At 37.5% G+C, this 12,523-nt stretch overlaps 1 protein-coding gene across 1 annotated transcript in view; it reads right to left on the bottom strand.

Annotated features, from left to right (window-relative positions):
• The window catches only part of LOC107603070 (afadin-like), a 120,327-nt gene that overhangs the window by 52,856 nt on the left and 54,948 nt on the right, over nt 1-12,523 (bottom strand). The window contains exons 2-6 of the mRNA XM_016295768.1: nt 7,644-7,839; nt 5,301-5,413; nt 2,752-2,912; nt 2,391-2,551; nt 934-1,091 (exon numbers count right to left, since the gene is read on the bottom strand). Of these exons, the coding sequence (XP_016151254.1) occupies nt 934-1,091; nt 2,391-2,551; nt 2,752-2,912; nt 5,301-5,413; nt 7,644-7,839 (789 nt within the window). The remainder of the gene's footprint in view (nt 1-933; nt 1,092-2,390; nt 2,552-2,751; nt 2,913-5,300; nt 5,414-7,643; nt 7,840-12,523) is intronic.

Genomic DNA, 12,523 nt, shown 5'->3' with positions numbered 1-12,523 from the left:
TTAATAATTCTACAGCAGACCCACATGGTATTCTGAATAAACTTTCACAGATTACCACAGAATTGAAAGGTCCATGATTAATGATTATTTTACATGCCCTATGTTCATTTGACTTAATTCTCAGCTACAACACATTTTACTAGGGATGCCCGATATTACAATTCTGGTAAACACCTATAATTATGCTGTAATGGTTGATGTTGATCGATAAACAGCCAATATCAAAATTTGCACATTTCAAAATCTGTAAAATCCTCTCTAAATGTATGTCAATTAAAGTTAAATCAATTACTACTAATAACAACAAATTATTAATAAAATAATTAATAATAATTAAATAATAATTGAAAACATGTATGGGTATCTGCAGTTTCAAAAATCAAATGAAAGACTTTTAAGACCTACATAAATAAAACAAATACCTTATGTCCATACAGAGGAAACCCATGCAATTTTAAAATCTCAGCTTATTTTACATAATTTACTGTTGTTTACGCATTAATTTGTTGTTAATGCTGGACATTTAATTCATTAATTATAAACATATTTGTACTTTGAAATATAAAGCGCTCACATTTATTTAATTGAACCATGGTCTTTTGAAGTTTAATGAATCACATTAGGTCATAGTGTGATTCCTAATTTTCCATCCTCAAATGTAAGAACTCTTATGATATTTAAAAATGTTGCTGTACCATTTAAGATATTTACAACTTATGACGGCAAATCTGATCTAAATGTAAAACTATGGGAAATGAGCATGCACAATTAAATATCCATGACATAGTATCAAAATATTGTCCATCCCTTCATTCTACCATCTTAAAATCCAACCTGCAGACTTTAAAAACACTTTCTGACAGAGCTGCATTTATCATAGGAAAGTACAACTCTCTGAAAGCATTAGAAAACTCACACTACGTTAAACCTCACCTGGGCGATGCAGTAATCTCTGGGATTTTCCTTCTCCAGCCCGTATTTCTCCAGAGCCTCGGCCACAGCAAAGTCAGCCATATCAGTAGTTGAGAGCAGGATGGTCTTGTAGGGAATGTTTGGCTTCAGACTATCGGCGTAGATCCTCAGAGTCCCTCCTGAAAGAGAAAGATTGTGTGAAAGATAATTAAGAACTAATAGTGTAGCTTAGCGGCAGACCGATATATCGGCGAGGCCAATTAATCAGATGATACCTGGCTTTTCGAGATTACTAAAATTGGCTGATAATACAAGAGAATTAAGAACTAATAGTGCAGATTAGTGGTAGACCGATATATCGGAGAGGCCACTTAATCAGAATTGGCTGATAATCATGCCCATTAACTCCATGCACAGCTACCTTGTGTCAGATCCAATGTCTAAAGGCAGGCTGATATATAATGACAAGGCCTTTACTGATGGCCTAGTAAATGAATTGTAAAGATTTCGGGTACCAGCATTAGCACAGAAAATATTCCTCTTAAAACACCACCCTATGTTCTGAATTTGTGCATTGTACATTGTGTCCAATGTAGGTTGAAGGACTTTAATTAGTACGGCAGCACACAGCGTGAGAACTCAAACATCCCCAACACTGGGATCTAAACCCAGCCGCATGCTCGACTAAGCCTCTTTAACCAGTTCACACACTGCTTAACTCTTACCGGACGGGGTGAATGTGATGAGTAACTGGGAGCCTTTCTATGTGTGTCACGTTAAGGATTTGCCTCTGGTCTAAACCCTCGGCTGCAGACATACGTTATTATCCTGATTACATAAGCTTGGAAAATCTAAATATCCGTGTCTGTCCAGGACAGAAAGGCTATTTTAGGCATCAGTGTAAACAGAGCTACGAAATAAAGTTTTATGTTGAGATCTGGAATGGTTTTCCGCTTGAAAGTAGGTGGTTCACTGGCAGAAAGTCCCAACAAGTGCAATGGAGTTGCCAGGGCTCTGGTTTAGTGCTCTCATTATATAATTACAGTTTTCAGTGCCCCATGGAGACAAACAGCTGACATCATAGCCTATTTTACAGGAAAAACAAACACAAAGCTATTTTTGCACCAAACAGTCTCTAGACACACATATAGAGCAATAAAATTAGTCTATTTTTCTTCCAGAAAAGCTCAATGACCATAGATTTAATTCTTATTATGCACCTAAAACTAAATGTGCACAGTTATGTTAATATGCTCATGTCTGTGTCCTGTTCTGAATTAACTACTATTGTAGCTTAGTTTCCATATATGATCATAAGACTTCCATATGCAAATGTTCTCTGTTATGATTGGCTAGGCTCTTTGCATGTGGAATGAATAACAAGGCCTCCTGCTGAATAATCACTTAGGAGTTGATATGTAAATCCAGGCAGTTGTATGTCAGTGTAGATTATGTTGATGTATTAGAGGCATACAAACCTGAATCCGGTCGACCGTCTCCGCTGCGGAATTCTTGCATCCTCTTCTCCAGCTTCTGCTGTCGTCTCCTCTTCATCACCACCTCGGGGTTAGAAATGGTCCTTGTGAAACTGGTCTCTGGCATGTCTTTATATACCTCAGCAGCCAATCTGGAGTTCTCTCTATCAGAAAGAGGAACAAAAGCAAATTCTACATAAAGAGAAACCAAACATGTCCTTTCACGAATGATTAGGACAAAAAACTGAATGGATTTAGTTTTAAAGATACTCTTATACGATTTCTTTCTAATATCCCTTTTAAACGGACTATTGCCTTTATGTGCATGTCTATCATACAAGCCGAATTAGTTGATACTCCTCACCCATCCTCACGGTTCAGTGTGTGATCGTCTCCATCTGGAATTCTGGAAAAGGCCTCCTTCTCCCTCTTCTTCTCTTTCTTCTTCTCCTTCTTGGACAGTGTTCTTTTGAAGTTCTGGATCACCCCCTCCTTCTCTTTCTCAGGGCCATTTGTCAGTGTTCTCTGGTGGAGAGATCAAGAGGAAAAATAAAGAGAAAAATGTTGAGAAAAATTGCAGTGGGATATCAAACGGAGTAGGCTACGACACTGCTTAGAAAACTAGAATGAATTCTTAATGTTTATTTGTCTTTCGCTTAGTGGACATTTATTATGAAAAAATGTTTGAAAATGAAACAGCATCACTTGCTTTATTTAAAAAAATAAAAATGAATGAATTGTTTTATCTGAAATGTGCATTAACTTATTTTTCATCTTAGGCGACTTTTTAAAATTAATTATTTAAATGATTTTAAATTATAGTTTTTATTAATTCTTATTATAATACTAATAGTTTACACCATTATTTTAAATATTTTTACATTTTAAATAATTATCTGCATTATTATTATAGTTAATATTATTTTCATTCAAGATTACAAATTTTTTTATTTAATATTTATTTAAAAAATGTTTAATAATTAATTGCATTATTAACAAATATAAGTTAAAAGGGTGAAAGTTTAAGGCTAAATTATGTGGAACAACGTGCTTCTATTGACTTGAGCTCTTAACACAGCTGTGATTTTGCAATACATCATAGGAAACACTCCAAAGATTTACAGGGGGGATTTCAAAATATTGTGTTATGAGTGAATAGTAAGAGCCAAAGCAAGGATTGCAGAGTTCAAATTCAAGCATGCTGAACAAGTTACTCTACAAGAGAGCGGCCAGACAGATGTCACAACATCAATTCAACTCCACATCATCAAATGGTTGAGCTGAGAGCAACTAAGCAGCAGATTTTTAGAACGTTTTCAGGTCACAGTTGATATAAAAGCAATCCGTCCTAAATTACAGACATGAATCACCATTTGCACACTTATGGTCACACTTATCCACCTTTTTGCAACATAGAAGAAAGATATTTTCTGTGAATGTGTGAGACTTCATTGGCTGCTGTAGGTAAAGGACTTGAAGAATAAACAGTTAAACATTATAAAGATCAGTTTCCAATATCAGGCAGCATAATGTTTTTTGTACAGCTTAACTGGAAGTGAATGTCACCAATGCATTCTCATAGTTGCTTATATTAAAATAAATGTAAGCTTTCGTTCACAATGTATCTGCAGCAGACAAATGTGAGTGCTGTTCTGTGTGTGTGAAATTTTGTCTCAAATCTACGTTGACAAAAGCATGAATAAAACAGTGATGCTGGCATCCTCTCATCCTAAACACTTACCAAGTTATAGTCGTAAACAGCTGCCACTAGTGCTTACTTTGAGGACTCAAAACATATCGTGGTTTAGAAGGTAGAATTGAACTTTGGTTCGGGCCGAACAATCAAACAAAGTGTGAAAACAACCTAAAATGCAGAAAATTGTTGGGATCTACCACCGTTTTTGTACAGCTTAACTGGAAGTGAATGTCACCAATGCATTCTCATAGTTGCTTATATTAAAATAAATGTAAGCTTTCGTTCACAATGTATCTGCAGCAGACAAATGTGAGTGCTGTTCTGTGTGTGTGTGTGTGAAATTTTGTCTCAAATCTACGTTGACAAAAGCATGAATAAAACAGTGATGCTGGCATCCTCTCATCCTAAACACTTACCAAGTTATAGTCGTAAACAGCTGCCACTAGTGCTTACTTTGAGGACTCAAAACATATCGTGGTTTAGAAGGTAGAATTGAACTTTGGTTCGGGCCGAACAATCAAACAAAGTGTGAAAACAACCTAAAATGCAGAAAATTGTTGGGATCTACCACCCACACACATTCCTGCAGACTCAGACACTCCTAGCTCTTATTTTATGTCTCTTTGGGGAGCCTTGCTGCACACAACACTAAAAGCCACTGAAGTGGAGAGAGAGAGAGAGAGAGAGAGAGAGAGAGAGAGAGAGAGAGACAGACAGACAGACAGACAGACAGAGTAAAACGGAAAAAAAATGTATCTGCTCCACTTAAGTGAGGAAATGAAGTGTCTGCTGATGCCTGTGTGTTTGTATGTCCTGAGAGGGTTTTTAGCTGACGTGCAATGGGCCGGCTTGCGGAGAAGATGGTTTCGGGGGCCGTCTAACGGAAAAAAAATGTATCTGCTCCACTTAAGTGAGGAAATGAAGTGTCTGCTGATGCCTGTGTGTTTGTATGTCCTGAGAGGGTTTTTAACTGATGTGCAATGGGCCGGCTTGCGGAGAAGATGGTTTCGGGGGCCGTCTGAACAGCAGGGGACTAAAAAAGCTGTTCCAACATAACCAAGAGCAGAAAACTCAACAGGAACAAACACAGACAACCTCGGTGAATCGTCATAAAACTATAGCTTCTGCTTTCAAGCAGAACAAACCACAGAACCAGGCTCTGTGAAAGCAGGTTGGGTTTGTTTTCTAACTTTTGGTCTGCGTCCACGTTGTCTCACCTTGGGCATGATGTCGTTCTCGTTCTTGAGTACGAAGCGGCCCTCTCTGTCGTCTTTGTTCCAGTTCAGCTGTACGACCAGTGGTTTCTCGTCCAAGTCCAGTTTCCTCTCTTCTGTCACAGAGAAAGATTATGCCGGTCAGAAAATCACTTCTCTATGAACTTTAATCAGAGTAGACTGAAACCAAAATAAGGCTACAGTCCAAATGGGTCTCATTTATGAAAAACAAACAAGGAATTTCAAAAACCCATTATTTTCCAAATTACAGCATTTAATTCAAAATAGCATCCACTCAAAGAAAGGGTTTAAAAACTTTTACAGAAATTTTATATGTCAATGTTGTTTTATTTATGACTATTTTACAAACTACAGATATTTTTGTCCACTGGAAACTTGTATAAAGTCACATTTTCAGTGTTTTATCAGATGAACCAAACTAAGGGTGCTTTCACACCTGGACCGTTGTTTCGGAACCTGGCGCGTTTCCCCCCTTAGCTCGGTTTGTTTGGGCATATGAGAAAACAAGGTAATCGTGCCCGGATCCGCGGCAAAACAATAAGTCCGAGATCACCTGAGCGAGGTGGTCTCGGCTCGATTGAAAACGAACTCTGGAGCAGTTCGGTTGTAGTGAGAAAGCAATCCGATCCAACGGACCAGGCTATATCACAATGTATAATGGGTAATTAAGTAAGCTTCGTGAAAAGCATTAGCTTTGTTGTTTTGCTAATACTTCAAAATAAACCTGTGAATGTTTGTGGGTGAGCACGTCTTCGCCATTCAAAATAAAAAAGCGCACTTTTTCTTTTTATAATGCCGCCTTATTGCTCTTCTTCCTAGTAGGTGCATTTTAAAAATGTTTTCCCGATGAATCCTGGACTCCTGCTCAAAATGATAAATTAATATAAGAACAGCTACAAAAAACAAAAAAAAAACTAAACAAAAAAAATAAAAATCCAACAGCCCGCGAAGCTGTTGTCGTTCCATCCTGATGGATGACAGCTGTGACAGCTAAGTGGAATCCCGGAAAATAAACCGTGGAACTTTGACCAATGAGACAACAGTTTACTCGCGCGCGACTTGTATTAATAAATTTGGTCCGTTTAGAAACTTTGCCGTGTGAAAGCGAACCGCACCAAGAATAAAAAGCAACATTGTAATAATTTTAATTCCCGTTTCGGAACAAAGCAATCGATCTACAGGTGTGAAAACACCCTAACACTAAACCTCAATAAAGCTTCTTGAACCTCAGTTTCAATACACTACTCTCTCTTACTAAAAACAAGCAAAAAACGAGACCTTCCTGACATATTGTATATGCAAAAGACAGAATGTTTTCTAGAATGCAAGTAAGAGCAAATATTAAATGTGCTAGCAAATGCAACCAGATAAACTAAAACATTAGGGCCAGAAACATACTCTGGAAGTACACAGATATATGCAGTGTTGCATTATGAACTGCATTTTGACTTTTCCCTAATGCAACCATGTGACATTGAGTTGCGTTGCTAAAATGTATACTTTTATTCAGCAAGGGAGCATTAAATTAAAGGGAGCACAAAAATAACAGTAAAGGACATCAAATGTTACAAAAAAATATATATTTAAAATAAAAATGCATCATGGTCTCCACAAAACATATTAATGTTTTCAACACTGATAATAATAAGAAACATTTCTTGAGCAGCAAATCAGCATATAAGAAAGATTTCTGAAAGATCATGTGGCACTGAAGACTGAAGTAATTATGCTGAAAATTCAGCTTTGCATTACAGGAGTAAATTACATTTTAAAAGGTAATGAAATAAAATAAATATGTAAAAATATTTCACAATATTACAGTTTTTACTGTATTTTTGATCAAATAAATGTAGCCTTGGTGAACATCAGACTTCTTTCACAAACTTTCAACAACAAAAAAATCTTACCGACCCCAAACTTTTGAATGGTACTGTATGTTTTGTGACCAATTCTACTAAATTTATTAACAGTAAAAAGTCACAAAATGGCATTTTGATGATATTTGTGTTCCTATAACTCACCGCCACTAACGTGGACCTCATAGAGGGAGTATTTGGGAGAAGACAGCATCCTCATATCCGGTCTGAACTTTTCCGCCAGCGTCTCGATCACATCCTGCGTGGTCGCTGTGCTGGACACTCGGATACACTTTGTGGCAAAGTTCCCCGCCTTGGTGAACATCAGACTTCTTTCACAAACTTTCAACAACAAAAAAATCAAACTTTTGAATGGTACTGTATGTTTTGTGACAAATCCTACTAAATTTATTAACAGTAAAAAGTCACAAAATGGCATTTTGATGATATTTGTGTTCCTATAACTCACCGCCACTGACGTGGACCTCATAGAGGGAGTATTTGGGAGAAGACAGCATCCTCATATCCGGTCTGAACTTTTCCGCCAGCGTCTCGATCACATCCTGCGTGGTCGCTGTGCTGGACACTCGGATACACTTTGTGGCAAAGTTCCCCGCCACTCGATCCTGGAAGTAAAAACGCATCACGCCATGGAACTCCAAGTCCTGAAAGAAGAAAATGAATAGAACAATCAGTGCATGCCATTTCGGTCCATTTTATTTTCCTATTTCATTCCACATTCCCCTTCAAGTACATGCACGTTTAAAGAGCAACTACATCATGCAGAGTCACCATAAGGCTGGCGCAAAAGTTCATTTCTACCCCATCTGCAGTTTACGATTAAATCTAGCAGGAGGCTACATCTGTACCATCTCTGTTGTGTGAAAAAACGAGCAGCTCTGTGTGACAACATTAAACACGTAACCTGCAGCGGAGGCTGATATTTGAGCTGGCCGAGCAGGATGTATCTGGGATGAGAGGACAGCAGCCTTAGGACAACAGCGAAGACATGCTTGAAGAAACCTTTGTGTGTGTATAATAGAGGAGCAGGCGTATCAGCATTTACTGATATTGTCTGATTATACCACAGCAATATGAGCATCAAGAGCGTTTTATACTCATCCTGATGAGCTGTAATAAGCACACCACAGATACACAACTCCTTCACACTATACAGTGCTGTTTCCGGACACACACGACCACACGCCTGCGTGCGTGCCACACATACGAGATATCTGGACCCTCAGGGTCATGATGAGGCAACTATGAAAACACTGACAAACGCAGACCGCTTTCAATATATTTAGCAGCGCTAGAAATAATATTGAACCCCTAATCATAAGTATTAAAATTGTCAGCAAAAATGTTTTTTTTACTTTTCCAAGTGATCGGACAATTTTGCCAGTAAGATGACAGTCAAATTTTCTTCAGAACATTTTAAATGTAGTTCATTATAATTACATTATAATGAAGCCATACAAGCCAATGTACCTAAAACATAATGAAAAAGAGATTAAAAAAAATAAAAAACAATGTATCTAATTCCTATAATATGATGCACTTCTGAGTGAAACAGAATATTTAGCAGAATTTATTTTTTTGCACCTTTTGACCAATTAATTTCCTTAACTTTTCCTTCCTCAAATGTTCCAATTATTCAATCTATATATTTAGATATATTTTGTTTTAGAATAATATGCACTGATAAATAAGACCAAGAACCTTCAATAAGGAAAAAGGGGTAAATTCAAGATTTTGCATTGTTATTTTTATAGCACTTTTCCCAATCTGTGTTGCTTCAATAGCTGCTTTAGGCTACGTTTACACGACAATGATGTAGTCAAAAACGGAAACGTTTTTCCCTTGCGTTTTTAAAAAGTTTCACGTATACACGACAATGTTTTCAAAATGTTATAATGTTTTACTCGTTTACACATATCGGCGAAAACGGCCAAAAACGCTGTATTACGTATGCCAGTTGGCGCTGTCACCTTGTTAGTAAACAGTACCTGTTGTCGTGTGTATATGATGCGTCTCCGCTGTTGGTTGTAATTAGGGATGTGCGGGTCTAGTCGACTAAACGGTACAGCTCCTACTAGTCGACACTAAAAACAATAGTCGATTACACAACAAAAAACAAAAACATGATTTTATCATTCAAATTAACGTCATTTTAACATTGCATTTAAAACATTTTAAATAAGTTAAAATAAAACGTTTGAAAAATACATTATTTTCAAAAGTTTATCTGGGCGGAAACTACATTTTTACCTCAGACCTCACATGCGTTTTCTTCGTGTCAGTTGCGGCGAGTTCAAAAATGACCATGCAAAAGACGAGAAGGTGTGGGATTATTTTGAATTTGAAGGAAACGGAAAAGTTGTGTGTAAACTGTGTAATGTCAAATTGTCTTACAATAACTCTACTGGAGCGATGCGTAATCATATTCAATACAGGCACGTAGGAGTTAGCTTAGAAGCTGGCCAAAGCCAGCAAATGTCACTCACATCATTCACTACAACCTGCGATCCCGTCCGCACCATCTATTCCTCTAACAAAGACCCACTTCGGTGGTGGTGCGGGATGTCCAGGTACTTTCTGAAACTCTTATCTGCTTGCTTTTCGTTATCTCTGCATGCCTGTGACTTCAGTTCCTGCCGAGCGCGTTTTTTCAAGTGCAGGAATTTTATTGTTAATCGCCTCAGGTCCTGTCTTTCACCAGACCACGTTGATAATTTCACTGAACAAATAACGCATGGTCTGAGTAAGTAAAATGGGCATTGTTGCATTTTGTTTTTAGACGATATAGCCTACACGAAGTACGTTTTTAAAAGCCGTTTTAATGCTCTCTCTTGATAAATCTTCCTATTGTTTTTGACTTGTGTTTTAACATGTTGGCTAACGTTATATGAAGATGAAGAATTCTGTCAGGCTATTGATTGATTTTCCATTGTTCTGCATTTCCCCAGCTGATTTGAATAAATAAGCTATGCTTTGGCCGACGGTGAGTGTATACTTTTTTTTTTTCCCTTCATTTTAACGTCTGCCTAAAATTAAATGATGATAACGCGAGGCAAGTGTGCGGCAAGCGGAATTCATTGAGGGATTTGACAGTGATTCGTAGATTAAGTATTTCAAATATAGGCAATTTTATACGCTACACGCACAGGTTTTTTTTTTCTTACCATCTTTTGGGGGTTTCTTGCATTTAGACTAGTCTAAATACAAAACTTTCATTTAAACATCAGTCAAATTAGTGGTCGCACACATCCCTAGTTGTAATATTGGTGAAGTAAATCCACACTTTGCTGAGGAAGCGTTAGCAAACTCTTAAACAGCAACAACAGTACCATGTACTCCGCCATTGTTGTGTATGTTTGTTAGCCTACACGAAGTACGTTTTTAAAAGCCGTTTTAATGCTCTCTCTTGATAAACCTTCCTATTGTTTTTGACTTGTGTTTTAACATGTTGGCTAACGTTATATGAAGATGAAGAATTCTGTCAGGCTATTGATTGATTTTCCATTGTTCTGCATTTCCCCAGCTGATTTGAATAAATAAGCTATGGTTTTGCTGACGTTGAGTGTATTGCTCTTCTTTTTTTTTTTCTTTTTAATGACCGCCTAAAATGAAATGATAACGCGAGGCAAGTGTGTGGCAAGTGGAATTCATTGAAACGCATAAAAAGTTTCCCGTTTTTGGCTGAAAACGTTGTTGTGTAAACGGCCCCTTAGAGAACAAGTGCCTTAATGTCTAAAAGCCACCAATGAGCCTTGTATTGGAGGGAAACAAAAGGAAACAAAGGCTCATTTCGGAGCATAATAACTACACAAAACACAGATAAGGGAAAACATTTTGGGCTTTTAATTCCTGAAATGTGAGTGTGTGTGTGCGAGAGGTGTGACTTCAAACATCAAGAGAACAAATGTCATGGCAACCAGAACAATGAGTGTCAGGAGAGTCACCGTGTGTTTCCTCAAAACGCAAAGGGCCATTTCCTGTCAGCTTTAGTGTGTACACCAACTTCAGCCGGTTTGACTCTATCTGTAACAACAGGCCTAATAAAAAAAAGAATCAAGTCCTATTATAGTGAATTTGCCAAATTTATGGGCTATTGCTAGGTAAAACAAAACAAAACAAAATAAATTAAATGTTCAATAAATCACTCAATTTTTTATAACGCGAGGCAAGTGTGCGGCAAGCGGAATTCATTGAGGGATTTGACAGTGATTCGTAGATTAAGTATTTCAAATATAGGCAATTTTATACGCTACACGCACAGGTTTTTTTTTTCTTACCATCTTTTGGGGGTTTCTTGCATTTAGACTAGTCTAAATACAAAACTTTCATTTAAACTAGGGATGCACGATATATCGGCCACCATATCGGTATCGGCCGATAAGTGCTCATTTTTTCTGTTATCGGTATCGGCCTGATAAGAAAATTTGGCCGATATCTTAAAGCCGATAAATAATGCATTATTTCCTTCAGAGACACTTCAGATGCGCGCTGTTTGTGTATGTTTGTTTCGCGTTTGCCTTTAAAATCGACACGTACTGTACATGTCTACATACCTAACACGTACTATGCATGTGCATGACGTCACCGTTTTCAAAGATTCCCGTATTGGGTGTTTACACGGAAAAGACAACGGTGGCGTTTTCAAAAACTTGCACTTTGAACCCGTTTTCAAAAATATGCGTTTTCAGTCCCCAAAACGCTGTTGTCGTGTAAACGAACAGGCAAAACGCATAAAAAGTTTCCCGTTTTTGGCTGAAAACATTGTTGTGTAAACGGCCCCTTAGAGAACAAGTGCCTTAATGTCTAAAAGCTACCAATGAGCCTTGTATTGGAGGGAAACAAAAGGAAACAAAGGCTCATTTCGGAGCATAATAACTACACAAAACACAGATAAGGGAAAACATTTTGGGCTTTTAATTCCTGAAATGTGAGTGTCTGTGTGCGAGAGGTGTGACTTCAAACATCAAGAGAACAAATGTCATGGCAACCAGAACAATGAGTGTCAGGAGAGTCACCGTGTGTTTCCTCAAAACGCAAAGGGCCATTTCCTGTCAGCTTTAGTGTGTACACCAACTTCAGCCGGTTTGACTCTATCTGTAACAACAGGCCTAATAAAAAAAAGAATCAAGTCCTATTATAGTGAATTTGCCAAATTTATGGGCTATTGCTAGGTAAAACAAAACAAAACAAAATAAATTAAATGTTCAATAAATCACTCAATTTCTTAATAAATCCCGAGGAATTTTCAACCACCTTTTTGGAGCATTAATGAGATTTTATAGTCAGAACTATCAGTTTAGCATGCCAGATTGTACTAGACTTCATATA

The sequence above is a fragment of the Sinocyclocheilus grahami genome, unplaced genomic scaffold (genome assembly GCF_001515645.1).
Source record: "Sinocyclocheilus grahami isolate Dianchi unplaced genomic scaffold, SAMN03320097.WGS_v1.1 scaffold340.1, whole genome shotgun sequence".
In the NCBI taxonomy this organism is placed as follows: Eukaryota; Metazoa; Chordata; class Actinopteri; order Cypriniformes; family Cyprinidae; genus Sinocyclocheilus; species Sinocyclocheilus grahami.
The sequence above is the reverse complement of the archived record's forward strand: the minus strand, read 5'-3'. Positions and strand labels throughout refer to the sequence as shown.